The sequence below is a fragment of the Galeopterus variegatus genome, unplaced genomic scaffold (assembly GCF_000696425.1).
Source record: "Galeopterus variegatus unplaced genomic scaffold, G_variegatus-3.0.2 Scaffold5357, whole genome shotgun sequence".
Taxonomy (NCBI): domain Eukaryota; kingdom Metazoa; phylum Chordata; class Mammalia; order Dermoptera; family Cynocephalidae; genus Galeopterus; species Galeopterus variegatus.
Genome location: NW_007731468.1, coordinates 2,944 through 25,038, shown reverse-complemented (window position 1 = coordinate 25,038; position 22,095 = coordinate 2,944). Strand labels below are relative to the sequence as shown.

Below are 22,095 nucleotides of genomic sequence, written 5' to 3'. Positions count from 1 at the left end.
TTTAGCAGTTGGCCAATACAGGGATTGAACCCTAGATTCTCAACTGGTGTAATACAAGCACACAAAACAACTCTTGGCATTCAGTCATTAGCATCTCCCTGCTGTGTCCATCCCATTCCTGAACCTGACCACCAATTCTGTGACACATCCAGGACCTTTTCAGCAAATTCCCTTTCTGTTTGAGTTAGCCAGAGCTCATTTCTATGCTCATAACCCAAAATCCCCACTTGATCAAAGCTCTCTATATGATTTTATGGGTTCCAAGAAAACCCTCCTCTAAAATTCTCTTCCCAGACAGCCCACAAGTGTTGACTCAGGGTCCACCATTACTAACTCATCCCTCTCTGTTGAGCATTTCCTTCTCCCTGTGGTTTTCACTGAAATGCCAGTGCCCCTGGTAGGGTCACCCATTTGGTTCAGTCCATCAGACTTGAATGTGAATGTGTTTGCTGGAGAGTTCTCCTGTGTGCAGGTGGATGCCGGCCGGGCTTCTCCGGGTAGTTTCTTAGCACCTGTGCTTCTAGCTCCCACAGCAGACAAGCACTGGGATTTCAGTGATTCTACACCACCAAAGTTTATTGATCACACTCATGCAAAGTGTGGTGCAGGTCAGCCTGGGCTATCCCTCCATCCAGTGATTCAGGGATACAACTCGCACCATCCTGGGACACTGCCACCTAGATTTTCCCACCAGGAAGAAAGAAAGCAGAAAGCTGGCACCCTGGTATTTCCCTGCCTCAGCCCAGAAGGGACACACATTACTCAAACTCACATTTCATTGGCTGCAAGGGGTCTGGAACGCAGACTCTTCCTTGTGGCTCAAGAAAGAGAGGAGGTCCAAGTATGGATACACACCAGAAATGTCTCCCACACTCAGTGTGTGCATTTGGCAAAAGAGAGGATTGTAAGGAGCATAAAGAACATAGACACTAGTGGCCACTTTTGGCTCCTTTGTAATATTGCTGGAGCAAGCTCTGGGCTTCAGGACTGACCTCATTTGGCAAAAGAGAGGATTGTAAGGAGCATAAAGAACACAGACACTCGTGGCCACTTTTGGCTCCTTTGTAATATTGCTGGAGCAAGCTCTGGGCTTCAGGACTGACCTTTGAAACGCCCTTGATTCATAGCAGGAACATGTGTATATACTTAAGTGATGCAAAAGCATTGAACACAGTGAAAGAGACTACAAGTTTGGAGAAATAAACTGCATATTTCTCCACTACCTCTTTTCTTGGCTAGTTTGCAAAACACTTGACATTTCTCAGGGAAATTGATGCCATTATTCTATGTGCCACCCCCGAGGACAATTTGTTTAATAACTCAGTTACAGCACTGGACCTTCCAAAGACGGTGCCTGCTTAAATTGAATTGCTTTCTTGTTTTACGTGCATGTTTTGGAATAGATTCTCCATCTTGTATTAGAAGCAAATTGACAGACAAGTAAAGTTTGTCTCCCACACCCCAGTTTGCACTGTGAACAAATTGGAAGTAAATGAGGTGGGAGTTGGGTTTCCCTGGAGTGACAGAGCCCAGAATTATTGGTCTGTTACTGCCAGCCCGCAGAGCTGTTAGCATATGTCCTCAGGGAGGGAGGGAAATTTGCTCAGCTACCCTTTGAGACTAGCTGCAACTTCCCAGGATTGATCTGTTAAGTGGTTTACTATTGTGAATCAGTGTTTCTCCCATGGTAGTGGCTGGTGGAAAGTCAGAGCTGCAGTAGGGAAGAGGCTTGCTTTTAATGCTATGTGACTGATGCTGTTAGCTCAGTCCACACTGGAAAAGCTATATGCCTGGACCCCCATAGACATTAAGGGTGACTGTCTTTTGTATTTTGACCTTCTGGGTAGCCCAAGAAGACTCTTGAAGACCTATAAAGAGTCTCCTTAAAAGGTTATTGCTGGACCACTTTATGAGCCACCGTGGCCAGTCAGAGGGCACGTGGGAAATTGCACGTAGAATCTCTTTTGTAACCTGGAATTTCTGGCACGCAAAGGTGCAAAGTTGGGAGATATTCAGGCTCTACCAGCTGGAGTGGCGCAGGCTCCAACCAATCAGAAAGGATGCTGGCGGCACCTGGGTGATCCTGCAGAACCTCAGCACAGGGTGTAAATCTCCATCCATTAGTCAGGTGTGCAGCATCATACTGTCACTTGTGGCCCTATCCCTCACCCTGATTTCTGACTCCACCTCCCATTCCATCAGGCAGGAAAAAAAAAAACTAATTTAGTCCTGTCCTTCTTGGGGTTTCTACCCCCTTCACACTTTTTCTCCTATTGCTCGAGCCAAGGCTACAGCTTGAGGGGGATTTTGTTTCATGGTCCTCATGCAAGCATGTTACCCTGAGCCATCCATCATTCCTGGATATTGGTGTCTTTAGCCTGCAGTTGTCTCCAGGCCAAGTGCAAGGCCCCAGCCTCTATTTCAGGGCTGGCACTGTCGGACAATGGCTCCATCCAGGGTCTTGTTTGTGCTTCTTCAGTAAGCAGACTAAGGTCCTTCTTCCTAATGCAAGGCCATCTTCAAAGAGTACTGTACCACAGATTCTCCTCTCCTAAATGCTTTCAGAAACTCAAACTAGGAAGAATTGCAGCAGATTCTCTTTTTCATTCATGCCCCATATGTTTGCTGAGCCCCTACAGTGAGCAGTCGCTATTCTAGGAGGTAGAACAGTGAACAAGAGAGACAATATCTTGCCTTCATGGAGCTTCTGTCCCAGAGGGGGACAGACATGACCCCAAAGCTGAAATGAAATAGTGTCTTCTGGGTGATCAGAGCAGTGGAAAATATAACTAGGAATGGGGATGAGGAGTTGTATTAGTCTGTATTTGTGTTGCCATAACAGAATACCTGAGACCAGGTAATTTATTTAAAAAAATAAAAAAGAGGTTTGTTTGGCCCACAGTTCTGGGACAGCTGCATCTGGCTTGGGCCTTGGGCTGCTTCTACTAAGGGCAGAAAACAGAAGGGCAGCCAGCAGGTGCAAGGAGATCACATGGCAAGAGAAAGCAAGAGAGAAAGAGAGAGAGGGAAAGGAGGTGGCAGGCTCCTTTTAACAACCAGCTCTCACAGGAACTAATAGAGTGAAGAGTGAGTGTGAGGAGTTGATGGTGGAGCCATGTGGATGCCTGAGAACAGCATTCCAGGCAGGGGTAAAAGCATGTGCAAAGACCATCATGTTCAAGACACAGTAATGAGGCCACAGTAGCTGGAAAACATGATGGAAGGACAGTTAGGAAACCAGATGCCTCAGGGGTCCAGATCCCACAGGACTATGGCTTCACTCTGAGTGAGATGACAACCAGGAGAAGGTTTGAGCAGAACAGGGACTGGTCTCATTTGGGTTTGAAACCCTATCTGCTGTGCAGAGAGTGGACTCTCTTGAAGTAAGATCCAGCCACAGAGGCTGGATAAAGGGAGACATCCTAGCACGTCCTCCCCTGCACATCAAAGGGGTTTCTTGTGGGCTATGGGTGGGATGGGTGCCAGGAGCAGAGCTGCACAGATCACAGACAAGGATGCTTTCCTGTCCTCTGAGATGGGAAGTGGGATGAGCCAGCCTCACAACATCCCATTGATCCATGCTTAAAAAACCAAATGAGACCCAGGATCCAACAAAGAACTCCTGTGCTCATAAGGATCAGCAGTGAGGGGTTGCTCATTAAGATGCAGCTTGAAAGGCAGCCAATGGAGGGAGACTGTAATTGATGAGACGCCGTCTAGGAATGTCCATGGCTCAGAACACCAAGTTCTCGGAATCACAAGAAGTAGCATTCACAGGAGAAAGAGGGAGACGTCTCCACGTGCCAGTGGAGTGCTCCGGGGAACAGGGCCCTGGGACAGCATGCCTGACTGGTGGTCAGCGTCGGCCGCTCCTCCCAGCCTCTGACCTGAGCATGGCTTTTCTCAGGTCTCAGTTGCTTGATGAAATGACCATGAAAGAAAAGGCCAGAGGAGTGAGTTGCACAGCACCCAGAAAAGTGCTTGAGCCACTCTGGAGGAAGGAGATTCATCAGTCCTTTGTCAGTGGAGAGGAGTTAAAGAAAGATAATTCACCTTAGAGAAAAGCCTATGTCATTACCTGGTTTTAAAAGGGACTCCTAGGTATACACCCAAGAGAAATGAAAATGTACATTCACTCATAGTGGCATTATTCATAATAGGCAACAAGTTGAAATAACCCAAAAGTTCATCATCTGAGAAATGGAGACACAAAATGTGTCTATCCATACAACAGAATATTACTAGGCAATAGAAAGGAATGAAGCACTGACACATGCTACTTCATGGATGAACCTTGAAAGTATCATGCCAAGTGAAAGAAGCCAGACACAAAAGGACACATACCGTATGATTCCGTTTATGTGAAATGCCCAGAATAGGTAAATCCATACAGACAGGAAGTAGATTAGTGGTGGCCAGGGGCTGGGAGGAGGGGAGGATGAGGCGTGATTGCTAATGGGTATGGGACTTGCTTCTGGAGTGGATAAAATATTTTGAAACTGTATAAAGTGATTGTTGTGCTGGATGGCATAGTTTAAATGAGTGAATCTTATGGTATCTGAATTATAGCTCCATAAAGCTGGGTTTTTTAAAGGAGCTTTCCCAAAATATTTGATATGTGCATTTGCTTTTTCAAAGTCAAGTTACAATACTTTTAGAGATATTTCTGTCCCATCATGTAGTGGCTCAGAGCGTGGGCTTTTGGGTCATACCAGCCTGCATTCCATGCCCAGATCCCCTTTCCACCACCTCTACGCTTAGCAGCTGTAGATTCTTGAACAAGTTAATTAAACTCCCCGAGACTCCATTTCCCAGCCTGTGAAATGGAGAAGAATTGAAGAGCCTGCCTCATGGGGCTGCTGGGAGAAGTAAATAAATTGGTACATGCAAAAATACTGGCACAGCACCCCGTACTTGTAAGGAGCTCCAGACCATGGTGGCTGTGAAGTGCCCATGTTGGGGCTGCTACTCTTCCTATGACAGTGCTGCCTGAGTAAATTCAGCATCAGCTCAGAGGGCCTGTTTTGCATAAAAGGGAGATCACACAGGGGAAGTCTTGGTTGTCAGGAGACTAGAGGATTCAAATCTAAGTCCTTCAGGCCTCAGTTTTCCCCACTGTGGTAAGGCCAACCCTTTTTACTATGCTGTGTTGAATATAAAATATGGCCATAATTCATGTGAAAGTTTTCTGCAAAAAATGAAGAAACACTGTTATGTTGAATTGTGTACCCCCAAACTACATGTTGAAGTCCTCACCCTGGATACTTATGAATCTCACCTTGTGTGGAAGCAGGTTCTTTGCAGATGTGATGAAGTTAAGATGAAGTCATCGGAGTAGAGCCTCATCCAGTGACTGATATCCTCGTAAGAGGGAGATTTGGAGAGAGACACAGAGAGAGCAGAGGCAGTGTGCTTATGTGAGGACAGAGGCAGAGATTGGAGTGATCCATCCACAAGCTTGGGAGTGACAAGGACTGCAGGCAGACACCAGAAGCTAGCGAGAGGCAGAGAAAGATTCTCCCTTGCCGGTTGCTGAGGGAGCATGGTCCTGCTGACACCTTGATTTTTGGATTTCTGGCCTCCAGAACTATGAGAGAATAAATTTCTGTTGTTTTAAGCCACTCGGTTTATGGCACTTCATTACAGCAGCCCTAGAAAACTAATACAGACATAAAAATAAATAGTTATTGTTACCTGTATACAATAGTGCATTGCTTGCTGCCCGACACATGATAGATCCCCAAAAACTGTGAGCTGTCTGATTACTCACGGCCTTCCCTTGGGACATTTGAGCTAGCCAGTGATTCTCAGCTACCACACACCTGCTACACTCGGCTACAGAGTGCTGGGCTCGGACACTTTCTGTCCTTAGACACAGATCCTAACTGGCACACTGATCTATGGTGCTAAGAGTTCTGTAAGGAAATGCAAAGTTAAAGTGAAAAGAGATGACAGAGGAGAAAACATAATTGAGTATGACCGCGGGGTGGGTGAGCCTGTCTGTGTAGTTCTTGCTCCCTGTACATGTTAGGAAGAGAAAGCCATCTAATGTGAAATGTTCTCTCTCCCTGTTCCCCTGCCTGGCCATCTCCTGTTCCTATAGAATCCAAAGCAATCACAGAGGCAATGATGAGAATTTTAGCTCCCTATCCACTCTGCATTTCCCTATCAGCATCTCTCCAAGCATTTTAAAACCAATTCCACTGAAACATCATACGGAACTCTGGGAGATCATCTCATTAGGAAATGGGACAAGGGGAGCCAGCGTGGTCAGATAACAGGTCCAAGCCGGCCTGCTCCTTCAGGCCTGCCACTGGCAAGCCGCCCGTAATAAGGTTCCTCGCTCTCCCCTGATGAGAGAAATTGCACCATACGGCGAGCTGGTGTCTGCACTTGGCCTGGTTAGAGGAAAATTACATTAGAGGGTGGAATTGCGAGAGGCCTCCCCTACAATGCCTGTGTGTGTGGGTATATAATGTATTCTTAATCACAGGATTATGTAAATTGCTGGTTGCACCTAACAAAGTCAGCTTGTTGATCAGATGGCACTTCTCTGGGATTCTCTGCCCTGAATCCAGACCCCTCCTGTAAAGCACCCTCACTAATCAGCATGCCAACTGGCTGCTGGGTGGCCACGCATCATGGTAACGAGGATGTCTCACACTGGGAAAATGAAGCATCCTCTTGGAGTAATCTTTCTGCAGCTGTGAATTAGTCTGAATTGTCAGTCTCTGTTTTGTCTCTCCTCCTATGACAGCACTGCTGTCAGCCTCACTCAACAAGCATGCCCACCACCAACACCAGCAGAAAGCAGTGCTATTACCACCATTTCCTGCCATTTCCAAAATGCAAGCCCCATCTGGCTTCCTTGCCATGGAGTCACCTTCTCATGGTTATAAAACCAGAAGTGTGTTGTAATGTAAGCAAGGATAACAAGTAGCAATCTTCATCCACCATCTCAAGCAGGAAAAGAAATAGCTGCACAAGTTAGCCTTTGGTTTGGCTGAATGTGATAGAGAGCGCTCAAATCCAACAGCTGAAATGTAAAGGAAGTTTATTTCACATACATAAGTAAGGCCATGACCATTCCTGAGCCATCAGAGATTTAGGCTTTTCCTATCTTTTGACCCCACCATCCTTAGTAAGTAGCTTTTATTTCCAAGTTTGCCTCATGGCCCAAGAAGGCTGCTAGTGTTCCAACCATTGAATCTATATTCCGGGCAGCAGGAAAGAAAAAAAGACAAAAGGAGTGCCCCCACTTACTGAGTCTAGATCCCATTAAGGAAATTTCCTAAGGTACTACATCATATTTCTGTTTACATTTGTACCAAAACAGCAGTTTCCAAACGTTCAACACCATCAAATCCCCTGAGGGATTGTTAAATCACAGGTTAATGAGTCCCACCTCTAGAGTTTTTGATTCAGTTGTTCTGGAGTGGGGCCCAACAGTATGCATTTTTCACAACATCTGCTGATTCTGCTGGCCCAGGCACGATACTTTGAGAACCACCATGTTAGATCTCAGTTGCCTGGTCCCATTCAGCTCCAAGGGAGGCTGGGAGCTTAGCCTGTTAGCTAGGAACTCTCTCCACCCACTTCACCCCTCAAAAAATTATGACTTAGTTGTTAAGGAAAATAAAAAAGAGTGGATATTTAGTGGCAAATAGCCTCTTTTGCCACAATATTTTGGGTCTTTATTTCTCAAATGCCATTAATGTATTAGTCTAGCCCCTGCCTTTTTCAAGCCACGTCAGGGATTCAGGGATCTTAGTGTTGCTGCATAGAACAGGCAGTCACCTCCTCTCACCTTTCCCTAGAGGTGCTTCCTGGAACAGGATGCTTGCTCCCTCTCAAAATCCAAGGACCTCTCTCTCCTCCAACTCGTTACCTCCCTAGAGCTCCTAGCTCTGGAGACATGGGTGGAGGGGGAGCCCCATTCTCCCCTGGATTCTGATCAAGATGTTTTCTCAGTACTTGTTTCTCAGTACTTCTCCCCTCTGGGAAATTCAGGGAGGCTCTCCTGCTCCTCCCTCTTACAAAGATTCAAAGATTCATACAGAGCCAGTTTCTCTGCTTGAAAGGGAGACAAAAAAGGGGAAACCAGAGAGGGGAAAACAAAATGTAGACTAATATCTCAAAATATTATTCTGCCAAACAGACCTCATCATTATTTGGCAGGCAGAAGAGCTCTTTTTCTTTGCTTCAGGAAAGGGGTGGCTTTATCTCCTGGTAGGTCAGTCCCAGATCTGAAATTCATGGAGTCATTAGAACCAGCCCACACCTTACTCCAGACACTGGGGGTCAGCTTCAAAGCCCTGAAACTCTCAGCAAAGTGCCTTCCCATGGCACCCTGTGGTCCCACTGATGGTGCCTCTTTATTAAATTGAAAATATAATTAAACAGGCCCTTGTTGGACTTCCAAGTGATGCTAAATTATTTCCCAAATTATTTGAAGTTAAATGTTCACCCTCTTACAGCTGAGGAGCTGGGAAGCTTAAAAGTGACTGGGTGCAATAGGGCGTTGGGATCCATCCAGAGTCTGGGGGCTCTGTTACCTGGGATGACAGCCGACAGGGTTAGGTTGATGGAGTGGCCACCTCTGTGCAGGCACTGAATGGGGTAGGTCCTCTTGCCTAATTCCCAGAGAAGCCCTAGAAGAAAGCAGGATGATCTCCATTTCATAGATGAGGAAAACGAGGTCCCAGGAAGGCAGAAGTGGGAACACCATTCAGCAAGTATGGAGACAGCTGGGCGGGTTCTTCCTCAATCTGAGCTTGTGAAGCCACGAAGATCACAGCCCTCTGAATTTGAACAGCTGGACTCTCTTTTTGGGGTTCCAGTTTCAACACTGGACCTTTGTTCTTCCCAGAGCCTCCCACATGATTCAGAGCATGGGCGGGTTCTTCCTCAATCTGAGCTTGTGAAGCCACGAAGATCACAGCCCTCTGAATTTGAACAGCTGGACTCTCTTTTGGGGGTTCCAGTTTCAACACTGGACCTTTGTTCTTCCCAGAGCCTCCCACATGATTCAGAGCACCTTCTAGAACGTCCTTCTCCTAACCCTGCATCATGCTTCCCTGACTAGATTATGCTTCAGCTGAGACAAAGGAAGAAAGGACCACTGATTTCTCTATTCATACACTTTTCTTTTGGAGCCATCAGTGTTGTAGTGCTATCTACTGTGGTTAAGAATGGAGAGGCCAGGGGCCGGCCCGGTGGTGCACTGGATAGTGCGCCGCTTGGGAAGCGCGGCGGCGCTCCCGCCCGAGGGTTCGGCTCCCACATACAGACCGGTTCCCGCTCACTGGCTGAGCGAGGCGCGGGAGCAACTCCCACATACAGACCGGTTCCCACTCACTGGCTGAGCGAGGCGTGGGGGCGACACTGAGGGTTGCGATCCGTTGCCGGACACTGAAAAAAAAAAAAAAAAAAAAAAAAAAAAAAAAAATGGAGAGGCCAGTTGTGGAAACTGCTTATTATTCGGGTATTCATACTCACCTCCTAGAGCTGAAAGCATGTTCAGGGAGCCCACTGCTGTCAATAACATGAAATTAATCACACATGTAAATTATTAACCACTTATAAAGTTATCCCCAATTCAAAGCTCCCTTCCTATTTAACATGAGTCTTTCTGGTTTGGGGCAATGCTTCTCATTGGTCCAAAGCTCTCCTACGCAGTGCAAATCACCACAATGCAAATCTATGCAAAGGGTGCAGGCTTCCGTGGAGGAGGCCGAGGAGGCCAGCCAACTTGTGCTGCAGTCCCGCTTGAAGCACAGGGCCCAGGTAGGTAACCACTGAAGAAGAGAAAAGCAGAAAGGACAGGACAGGAGAGAGAGTCTGCAAGGATGTGGCTCCATGACTCTACAGAGAGGATGCTTGACACCTGGGGATTAGGGGAGGCCTTGGGAGAAAGAGGGCTTCATCGGATCAGAAAAATGATCTTCTTATTCAGGGACCAGTAATGATTTTCTGTAAAGGGCTAGATAGTAAGTGTCTTTGGCTTTGCCAAACACACATAGTCTCTGTTGCATATTCTTTTTCTTTTCTTTCTTTCTTTCTTCCTTCCTTTTCTTTTCTTTTTCTTTCTTTCTTTCTTTTTTTTTTTGCAAGCCTTAACAAATGTAAAAATCATTCTCGGCTCACGGGTCCACACAAAAACAGACCCCAGGCAACATGTGGCCCCTGTGTCTTATTAACCCATCTGCAAAATCTACCGTGATGTGCAGGATATCTACAAAGCAGTCACAGACACCTCCTCTGCCCACAAAACTTCAGTCAGTCCTTTTTTTCATTCTGAGAAGTGGCACATGGTTGCAATCTCAACTCTAAGCATTTACTATGAATTAGCAAATCGTAGACTTTCCTGTTCACTGAATTCACTCTAAGTTACCTTCTTCAGGGAAAATGTGAAACTCTCAGTCTGCAGTCAGCTGCACCCCCACAACCAGGGGAGATCCATTGAGACAGGCTGGGCCTGTCTACACCTGTATACACGGATGTAGTAGATCAACCTCTGTTCCTTCTCCCTCGAAGTCAGGGATGGGGGATCCATGGATTTGAGAGGATTCATGGGAGTGGAATGCTTCTCTGGCTACAGTAGGAAGGAAGGAAGCCTGGACTTAAGAGTCACCAGATGTCAGAAAAGAGTTTGGAGAGAAATTGAAAATACCCATGTCCCACTGTCCAGTGGCTTCCCCAGTCCAGGGTGAGGCAGGCTGTCAGCCACCCACCCACTCCCTCCCACACTCACTCATGCATTAACCCATTTTCTAGAGGGTCACGCAGTGCAAAGGGTAAGAACCTGGGGCTAGTCCTTTGCTCAGGGCTCACATCTGGCTCTACCCTGTGCGAACTTTGTGAGCTCAGACAACAAGTTACCTGGTCATTCTCAACCTCATCTACTCACCCTGAAAATCAGGATAAGAATAGAACTTCCTCATTGGGCTCCCGTGAGGACTCAGGGAGTCAGCCCACATGAAGGGCTCAGAAGAGAATCTAGTGCATGATAAATGCTTCTGTGAGGATGGAAGGTCTTCTCTGTGCCTCCAAATGAGAAAACACCATTGAGACAAGTGGCAGGTGCAGTGATGAAATGAAAGGAATAGGGGCAGAATGAGGTCGCTGCCAGCTGCACGACCTGGACAAGTCACTCCTCTTCATTCAGATGGTCTGAAGAATCCCTTCCCAACCTGACTCTGGTGTTCAAAAATGGGATGGCTTACAACTTCATTTGAGAAGAAAATAGCTGCTCCTGTAAACCAAGTTTCTTCCCAGAAATTGGCTCTGGGAATGAGAATGTAAGGTCTTGGCACAACCAATGGGAGTTCCTGCAGGCCTCTGTAAGGACATGGAGCTGACTTGTCTTAACCTGCACAGGTAAAAAAAAAAAAAAGCCTTTTAAAGTAGGTCCCCTTAGAAGGGCCAAATTTTCATAGTGAAGTGTAAAGAGGACTCATTCCTGCCCTCTCTGTGGGATGCTCACCCTGTGGTTTGGGGCTCCTGGATACTTTATAGAGTCCCTTTCCGAACATATAGTTTTAAAATGGAGATCAGCTTCCTCAAGGAAGAGAGTGACATGTCAAGCTCCATTCATCCATGTGCCTATGACCTTGGCATCATGGACTGTCCCAAAGCCAGCCTGAGAGCCCATCAGCTCTCTGCAGTCCTCAGTCCCTGGACTTCCATGGCCACTGTGAGCCAGGCACACTTACTGCATTAATAGGGAAGTAAGTGGGAGCTTACCCACCAAGTTAACTAAAGTTAAAGAGGCTGGTAATACCAAGTTCTGTCAGTCCAGGTTCCACCAGAGAAATAGAATGGGGAGATAGGATAGACAGGTAGGTAGGTAGATAGATAACAGAAGATAGGATAGACAGACAGATCACAGGAGATATATCAGACATATAGATAGATAATAGATAGACAAATAGAGATAGATGATAGAAGATATATTACATATATCGATAGATGATAGATATAATAGATGATAGAAGATAGGTTAGAATATAGAAGACAGGATAGATAGATAGATGGATAGGTGGTAGAAGATAGATCAGATAGATGATAGAAAATAGACTAGATGGATAGAAGATAGATTAGATAAATAGAAGATAGATTAGGTAGATGGTGTTTGGATAGAAGACAGATGATAGTTAGATGAGAGATTACATAGATAGATAAAAATAGGACAGCCAGATCATAAATGGAAGATAGGTTAGATATACAGAGATAGATAATAGACAGACAGATGAGACAGACAAATAGGTCGGTGGGACAAGCTGTCATGAAGTTCAGGCTGGATCTCTGCAACACAAACCAAAGCTGCTGTCCACAGGCAAAATTTCTTCTTCAGGGAAGCCTCAGCTGTGCTTCTAAATGCCTTTCCACGGATTGAATCAGGCTCACCCAGACTGTCTAGGATCATCTCCTTTACTAAGACAACTGATGATGAGAATTAATCAAATCTGCAAAATACCTTCACAGCAACAGCTAGGTTAGTGTGTTTGATTGAATAACTGGAACCATCACCTGACCAAGTTGATACACAGTCACACAGGGGTTTTCCAGGGTTTCAAAAAAAGACACTTCCCATGCTGCTGCTCAGAGCGTAATGAGAACCACCACCCTGAAGAGCAGAATGGCAGGATCAAGGAGAAAATGTGTAACTCTCAACCCAGCAATTTCACTCCAGCGTGAGATGCTGAAGATCCCTAGATATATGTGCATACACAGAGACACGGTTATTTGTAAAGGCAAAAAATTCAAAACAATCTAAATTTCCATCAGTAGGGGAGGGGAGAAGTAAAATATGGAAAAGGCATAGAGTGGAATTCTAGTCTGTCTTTAAGACAAATGAATTAGATCAGTATGTAGGTACGGAGCTAAAGAGAGATATATGGATCAGCTATATGGATGGGGATACATCATGAAAACATAATGTTGAAAGAAAAAAATGTCAGCTGATGAAAGCACAATATGATATATTTACATAAACTACATAAAACACATGCTTGTATAAAACATAGAAGCAGAAGACAATGCCGTATTTTCTTTATGTAGACATGGCTGTGTGGTCAAAGTGAAATCTCAAACTGGACAGATACATGCCAAATTCCCAACGGTGGTTGCCTCTGAGGAACGAGATTGGAGAAAATTACAAGCAAGATTTCAAAGTCATCAGCCATGTTTTCTCTCTTTAATAAAGCAAAAAAATCTGAAACAAATACAAAAAGTGCTAATGTGTTATATGTGTTATACGCGTTTAGATGCTTGCTACGTGAGTGACCTTGTTTCTGTTTTATTGTCTATTCCTCCCCCTGCACAGCCACAATTTCCAGAGGAAAAGAGAGATTTGAGTGGGAAACTTTGGTTGCCCTCCACCCACAATTGCCTGACACCAGACACCTCCCATTTGTGCTTAGTAGCTGCCCTGAGCCAACTGGGGCTTTGTTCCAAGCCCTGACAGGCCATTCATAAGCATTGTCTGATTTAATTTTCATGACAACCCTAATTATTCCCCGAGTTCACAGTCCAGGAAACCAATGCCAGGAGAATCTAAATAATAGCAGGGAAAGTACAGAACCAGTATTTAAGACAATTCTGTCTTAGGTCCTCACTCTTGACCTACCGATCAGGACCAGAGAATCATGGTCAATCATGTGTTACCTACCTACACCACCTACAGCCATGTACCTTGGATGAGTCACATGCCCAGCTCTGTGCCTCAGTTTCCTCATCTGTAGACTGGGCATAACAAGACTACCTGCTTCATGGGTTTGTGGTAGAGATGAGGGTATTTTCACAACACCTAGCACATATCAAGAGCCCCCCCAATGTGAGCAGTTTTGTGTCTCGTTTTTAGTAACGACTACCTTTTCATGATTCCCAGACATGTGAATTGAGGGAGGTTGTTCTCTGTTCTCTGGAACATTTTGGATTAAGCTCACCCTTTCTTCAGGCCTTCATGAGATTTGAACCCTCAGTGTTGGTTTACCAGGCCAGGTATCTGGCCTCTAAGCCATAGATGTGTTAGCTCTTAGTCCCATTTCTGGGGTGAGTAAACTTTGGGTGGGTAGATAGGTTGGCTTGTCTTAAGGCCACGCAGCCAACCCAGGGTCAAAGTCAGGTCTGATATGGCCACGTCCTTTCCATAGGTCCAGTGTCTCTCCCGTGCTCTTTTCTTTCTTTGTTTTAACTGAGATGTAATTCAAATGCCATAAAATGTACCATTTTAAAGTATGTGATTCAGCAGTTCTTAGTACCTGCAAAATTGTGCAACCATCACCACTTTATATTTCCAAAACATTGTCATCACTGTAAAAAGAAGCCCCATACACATGAAGCAGTCACTCCCCCAGCCCCAGGCAACCACTAATCTGCTTTCTGTCTTTATGAATTTGCCTGTTCTGGATATTTCATATGAATGGAATCATACAATGTGTGGCCTTTCCGCGTCTAGCTTCTTGTACTCAGCATCATATTTTCAAGGTTCATCCAGGCTGTAGCAAGTGTCAGTGCTTCACTCCTCTTGGCGGTATGTACATTCTGTACTCTGCATGAACACCTTTGCTGGATATTTAGGAAGGGACATTTTGCACCCACTCCTGGGATAAATTCCCTATCTCTGTAACCAGTAGGACTTCTCCAGCATTTATTTATTCGGTTCACACTTCTGAGTCTTTTTAACACACCAGAAGTAATTTTGTATTCTTTCTTTATTTAAAAATTAAAAATGCAATTTACCCAGAAAATGGCCAAACCAATTTACATTTATGAGGCCAAATCAAACAACAAAGCATGTTTTCTCAGAAGCCTTGAGCTTTTTTCAAATCTGAAATGACAGTGATTTAAAGTGGTCTATGTTATTGATTCTTTTCAGCAAAACAGAGCAGTTCTCTGATTTATGATGGAAAGGGGGTGTGGGGGGAGAGAAAACAGAGTAAAAGGAAAGAAGAAACATTAAATAATACAAAAAGCTTCCAAGTAGTAGTTATGCCTTCACTGTCTTCTGTGAGACTCTGAGACGGTGTTAAGCATGTTCTAATATCTGCTGAAGCTGGCAGGAATTGTACACCTGTGTACTTGCAGGAGGAGGGCTGCCTTCTGTGATGTGAAACTTCCTGTCACCCAGGAAGGATGCCTGGAGAGAAGGCAGCCTGCAGCATGAAACTTGACCAGAGCCACACTGGGTGACAGGAGGAAGGGGCAACATCTGCTCCCTGCTAGCCCTGCACAAGGTGCGCTTCTCACAGTCCAGCTGGGGTTTGGGTAGGACTCAGATGATAATACAAATTTTATGCACTTAAGTAGTGTGTTAGGCAGGTCACTGTGAATTGGCCTAAACGCATCTGCTCCCTGCTAGCCCTGCACAAGGTGCGCTTCTCACAGTCCAGCTGGGGTTTGGGTAGGACTCAGATAATAATACAAATTTTATGCACTTAAGTAGTGTGTTAGGCAGGTCACTGTGAATTGGCCTAAACTAAAAAGGTATTTGGGAAGCGCAACAAGCCATGGAACTCTGTGCCTGCTATGTCAACATCACACACATGCACACATGCACACACACACACACACACACAAACACACACACATATTTAACTCTCTAACAAAGCTTTCCTCTGCCCCAACATATCATCCTCTTCAAGTTCATGGGAAGAGACAAACAACCTGGCCAAGATTCCCACTCCACGCCTACGTGTTTCCCACGGTTCTTTCCACTTCCACAATGTTTGCTGCTGTTTTCTGTAAGCCCATAGCTATGCCCACCATTTGTGAAAGCGGAAAAGTACAATCCAACCAGAAAATCACTCATTCATGGGGCTCAGAGAATGGTGCAGAAGAGTTCTTTACCTTCTTACCTCTCAAACATACCAGGCCCACCTTGGAGAGGCAGCCAGGGGCTCCTCAGTGGCTCAGCCCCAGATTCCCCTCACCCCTGACCTAGAGGCCTTTAGAGTACAATGCCCTCAAGACACACTAATATTGGCTACCTCTCATAAGGAGCATCACTCCTCTGTGTTTTTATGCTAGGAGGCTGTCCCTTTTCTTTATGACATCGAAGACCACTTCTCAGGACATGATAAAGTGGGAGAAATACCCCTTCTTTTGCCCCCTTTCCAATTTAATGCCCAAAATGATGTTAAAATACTGTATTAACCTGCCAGAGTTTCCATAACAAAATACCAAAAACTGGGTGCCTTAAACAACAGACATTTATTCTGTCACAGTTCTGGAGGCTGGAAGTCCAAGATCAAGGTATCAGTAGATTTGGTTTCTCTTGAGGCCTCTCTTATTGGCTTACAGACGTCTGTGTCCTCACACGCATGTTCTCTGCATCCCTGGTGTCTCTTCCTCTTCTCATATAGACACTAATCCTATTGGATTAGGACCCCAACCCTGTGATTCCACTTAACTTTTCTTGTCTCCTCAAAGAACCTATCTCCACATACAGTCACACTGGGAATTAGGGCTTTAACATACAAATATTGGGGGTGGGGGACACAATTCAGTTTATAATAAATACAGAATTCCTGGCCTCAAGAAATTTTAAGTCTAAATGGAAAGCTAAAATAAACATTCAATTCATCAGGAGAGGGTATTGATGGCAAAAATAATAACAATATCAAAACATGATCTTAAATGTTTGCTAAGTTATTTTAGGAATAATAGTCAGATACCTAAAACAAAAATGTTCAAAACTAAACACTTACTATTATTTCTCCTCTTTCAGTAAATAGCATCATTTTTGACTCTTCATTCTCCCTGTGTATCTGTCAGATTAAGGTAGAATATGCTGCAGTAACAAACAACCCCAATTTCTCAAGAGCTTATTTAAAACTTCAAAGGTTATTTCTTGCTCAGGCTTCATATCCAGAGCTGGTTAACAGGAGACTACTCATCACAGTCACCTGGAGGTTGGAGAAACCAGAGTTCTTCTCTTTCACCAGGTAAAGACACAGCAAGGTGGCACCAACTATGAACCAGAAAGCAGGCACTCACCAGACTCTGAATTGGCCAGTGCCTTGGTCTTGGACTTTCTAGCCTCCAGAACTGTGATAAATAAATATCTGTTGTTTATAAGCTACCCAGCCCATGGTGTTCAGTTAATAGCAGCCCAAATAGACTAATACAGTTGTCTAGGATTTGATAGCCAAAAAGATAGAGATGATGAAGTGTGAATTTGTAAAAATCCCTAATTTGTAAAATGAGGGAATGAAGATTCCAAGAGATAAGAGAGGTAATCAACGTTATACAGAAAATTAATGGCAAAGCACAGGATAGAATCCAGCATTTCAGACCTCCAGTGCCCACTGAAAAATAAGTGCTCACCAAAATTAGGGGTCAGAGAGTGATTTTTAAATACAAGGATCTTCCTCCATGTATCAAAGCCAGTTCATCCTGGAGGCCAGTGTTTTCTTTTATCTTTTGTTATTTCTATGACTGTTAATTCTCTGCTCCTGAAATTGATATTGGTCAGTGAAAAGTACCTAATGTTGAACCTGTTTAATCTTGGTGTAATGAAATTTAGGGATAGGAGGTGTTAGGTTGAATGGTGTGTGTGTGTGTGTGTGTGTGTGTGTGTGTGTGCGTGTGCGTGCATATGTGTGCGTGTGTGTGTGTGTGTGTGTGTGTGTGAGAGAGAAAGAGAGAGAAAGAGAGAAAGAAACTGAAACAACCATTAGAAAACTAATCACAATTAATCCATGAGGGAGTGGGCTGCTTTAATGAAGCCATTAGCCAAAGACCATTCTGAGAGAGAAAATGGAAAGACGGAACTCTGAGCACATTACCTGTAATGAACCTGAAAATGGACTTGGGGAATTTCTGCGGTATTCTTAGCATCTGTAATAGCTGTTGAGTGAGAATGCCCACAACTCAGCCCAAGCTCCAGGAATCCTATGAACCCAGGAGAAGACACGGCAGAGGGCTATTTAACTGATGGACGTTGGACACAAGCATCAGAGAGAGGCTGGGACTTATGTAACTGATGACTCTTAACTATGCTCTTGTTTAATGCAAAAGATCATTTTGGTGTCAATTGCTTCCCTGGAGGAAAAAAAAAGGAAAGAAAAAACAGAGAAAGTCTATTTCCTTGCATCTCCTGCTTCAAACTGGACCAGTGTTTCCAGAGAGAGACTTTGGGAGAAATTGGCCCAGAGGTAAATGATATCAATAAACATCTCAAAGCCAAACGCCCTTTTTCATCTGGATCTGATCATAAGGAGGATTGCAAACATGCAAGTAGGTAGTATCCTACAATCTCAAAAAAGAAGATATTTAGGTATTTCCTTCATCAATTTTAAATCACAACACGTATGAGATACGTGATGCTGGTGATTTTGCATGAAGTCAATATGAATGGGATAAACCAAAATCTCCAGAGCTGTGTTGGAATGAGCTGCTGTGGGGCAACAAGAAGACAGTTTGTTTGCTTAAAAGTCTTCATTAAAAATATGAAGCCCCAGGGGTCTTGTATCTATTGCCAACATGTAGTGATCACAGGCATTTGGAAATAAAAATTACCTGACTCATTGGTCTTCTGGTGTACATCCGTTGTTGCTGGCCTGACAGTAATCTATCCATTCTATCTTCTTCTGATAACATGATCCCGACTTTTTTAGACTACCTTTTCCCTGTTGGATCAGTCCTAGAAGGCTTGTTAATCAAAATGCCCTATTGTCCTCTGGATTAGGAATGAGCATTTGACTGCAGTGATTCCAGACCCTCCCTCTAGAGAATTTACATCTTAAGCAGAATGACTCAAGGATAGAAATGGTTGAAAACATTCATTCCACCTCACTTTGCAGAGACAGCCCAGTGTTTCCTGCTTTCAGCATCCTCAAAGGTGATCTGGCCTTTGCAAAGGCTTCTTCAGTTTTTCCTTTTATTCTTTGAGCAACCCAGAGTCTATCCAATAAGAGTCTGTGTTTGTTTCCTGACGGTGCTATAACAGATTAATGCAAATCTATTATCCTACAGTTCTGGAGGGCAGAAGTCTGAAATGAGTCATATGGGGTTAACACAACGTGCTGGCCAGCTGTGTTCCTGCTGAAAGCTTGAGGGAAACTCTGTCCCTTGTGTCTTCCAGCTTCTAGAGGCTGTCCACCTCTCTTGGCTTGTGGCTACATCACTCTTGCCTCTTCCTCTATCGACACATCTTCCTCTCTTCCTCTGATTCTCATGGCTCCCTCTTATAGGGACTTCAGGATTACACTGGGCCAGCCCATATAATCCAGGATAATCTTCCCATCTCAAGATCCTTAACTTAATCACAATTGCAAGTCTCTTTTATCATAAAAGGTAACAAATTCACAGGTTCTGGAGATTAGAACATGGATCTATTCTGCAGAGGGGGAGTGGGAGGACATTATTCAACCCACCACAGCATCATCTTGCTCAAGGCACACAGAATTACTTTCTGTTGCTTACAACCAAAACCTGACTGACATACAACTTCTAATTGGTTTCTGAAACAGAGAAAATGAATATGTTTTTTTATTGTTGCTGGAAACTAGGAAGATGATCATAAATCAACTAAAAGTAAATTGTGGAACATCCTTGAAAAATAGTCCCAAAGAATGGCCCTTCTGCTTAAATTCCTAAGGTAGATACTACACTGTATCTTCTCTAAACAAGTAGGGCCTGGCGCTGGCCTTGAGAGGTTCCCCCTAGAATCATCTAGTGCCCAACAGAATTGAATATCTCTCTTTATCCAGGTGTGTGTGGTTCTTTCGGCAGGACACGGAAATTCTGAACACTGCCATACTCACGGGAAAGACGGTTGCCATGCCAATCAGAGTGGTGTCTGTGGAGGAGAACAGTGCTGTGATGGATATCTCTGAGTCGGTGGAGTGCAAGTCCGCAGATGAGGATGTTATCAAAGTAAGTGGTCCACTGACCAGCTGGACAGAGCGGGTGGGACCTTCACTTGGGCATCCCCTTCCTGAAATAAGAAGCTCAGCTGGTAGGTTTACATACAGCACACTGCCAGTCGATGTACTCAACTTGTCCATTTCTGTCCCTTTATGCTGGCATCATGCTAACCTAGCTGAGATTGATTGATTGATCTCTTTCTTTCTCCCTTTCTTTCTGTCTTTCTTTCTCTCTTTCTATCTTTTCCTTTTAATTGACAAATAAAAATGTATATATTTATCATATACAACATGTTATATTGAAATATGTATACACAATGGAATACTACTCTGCTATAAAAAAGAATGAAATCCTACCATTCTCAACAACATGGATGGAATTAGAGAAACCTATATTAAGTGGAACGAGTCAGGCACAGAAAGAGAAATACCACATGTTCTCACTTATTTGTGGGAGCTAAAAATAAATAAATAAGTAATAAATATACAAACAAAGGGTTGGGGGGAAGAAGACACAACAATCACAACAATTCCTTGAGCTTGTCAAGACAAGTGAACAGATATGATATGATGTAGTTGTGGGGGAGGGGAGAGAGGAAGGGGGAAAGAAGAATGGGTAAAGGGACACGAAATCAACTGTAATGTATACTGAGAAGTTAAAATAATTTATTTTTTAAATTTTAAAAAAAGAAATTTATATTGGTCAAAGATTAATGGCTTTCACACACACACACACACACACACACATACACACACAAAGAAATATGTATGCATTTGGAATGGCTAATTTAAGCTAATTAACATATGCATTACCTCACATACTTATTGTATTTGTCCATTTTCTGTTGCTTATTACCTGAATACCTGAAACCAGGTAATATATAAAGAAATAGAATTTCTTACAGTTTTGGAGGCTGGGAAGTCCACAATCCAAGGGGTACATCTGATGAGGGCCTTTTTTTGTTGGGAACTCTCTACAGGGTCCTGTGAAGCCCAGGGTATCACATGGTGAGAATGACCTGAGCAAGAGAGTGCTAATCTGCTCACTCGCTCTCCTTTTAGAGCCATCAGAGCCACGCCCATGAAAATCCTTTAAACTATAAACCCATTCATTACAACATCAGTCCATTCACCAGGGCACAGTCATCACCATCCAATCCCCTCTTAAAGGCCCCACCTTCCACCACCATATTGTGGGTTAAGTTCCAACATGAGCTTGGAGGAACATTCACACCACAGCACTTATCTTCTTTTCTGTGGTGAGAACACTTAAAATCTACTCTCTTAGCAATTTTCAAGAACATAATACATTGTTCTTAACTACACTATATTGTACCCTAGATCTCTTGAAATGCATTCTTTGGCCAACATCTCTCCAACTCCCCATGCCCTAACCTTCTGGTAATGACCATTCTACTCTCTACTTCTATGAGTTCAACTTTTTTAGAGTACCCATATGAGTAAGATCATGTGGTATTTATCTTTTTGTTTGGTTTATTTAGTTTAACATAATGTCCTCCAGGTTCATCCATGTTGTCACAAATGACAGAACTTCCTTCTTTTTAATGACCATTTAATGATCCATTGTGCATCTATACCTTTATCTATTCATCTGTTAACAGACCATCAATTATGCTTTGGACCATGGGTCAAACCCTAAATGCCCACAGTAGCCAAACAGGTGACTTAAATGGGTGAAGTGGTAAATTGGATATGCCTTGTTCTAGAAGGGCAACCAATCTTCTGTTCCTTGCCTTTTTCCAGCAAAAAAAAAAAAAAAAAATTGTTGCAACTAACTGTGGCCATGCATAAATGTAAGTTCTGTATTACTAAATTTTCAAAAGAAGCTGGAAACCTGGATTTTATGAAAAAAAAAACAACTTATTTTTCAAGGTGAACAACCAATTGTAATTTTTTTAAATGGGCAAAAAACGAAAAATAAAGTACACTTGCAGTGTGGGTTGGCCCATTGGGCAACTGTTAGAAACCACGTTTCTAGAGTAAGAGTGGGTTTGTAAATAAAGTCTTATAGGAACACGGACACTCAAATTTGTTTTTATCTATAGCTGCTTTTGTGCTACAACGGACAGTTGAGTAGCTGTAACAGAAACCACATAGCCCAGAAGTCTAAAATATTTACCATTTATGGGCCGGCCCGGTGGTGCACTGGAGAGTGCACCACTTGGGAGCATGGCGGCGCTCCCGCCGAGGGTTCGGATCC

General features: G+C 43.9%; 1 protein-coding gene across 1 annotated transcript in view; it reads left to right on the top strand.

Moving 5' to 3' along the window:
• Positions 1-21,830, top strand: part of LOC103604711 (transmembrane protein 132C-like) — a gene marked incomplete at its 3' end in the record, with an annotated part of 225,599 nt that extends 203,769 nt beyond the window's left edge. The window contains exons 5-6 of the mRNA XM_008589287.1: positions 19,741-19,888; positions 21,768-21,830. Of these exons, the coding sequence (XP_008587509.1) occupies positions 19,741-19,888; positions 21,768-21,830 (211 nt within the window). The remainder of the gene's footprint in view (positions 1-19,740; positions 19,889-21,767) is intronic.
• Between the last annotated feature and the right edge of the window lie 265 nt (positions 21,831-22,095).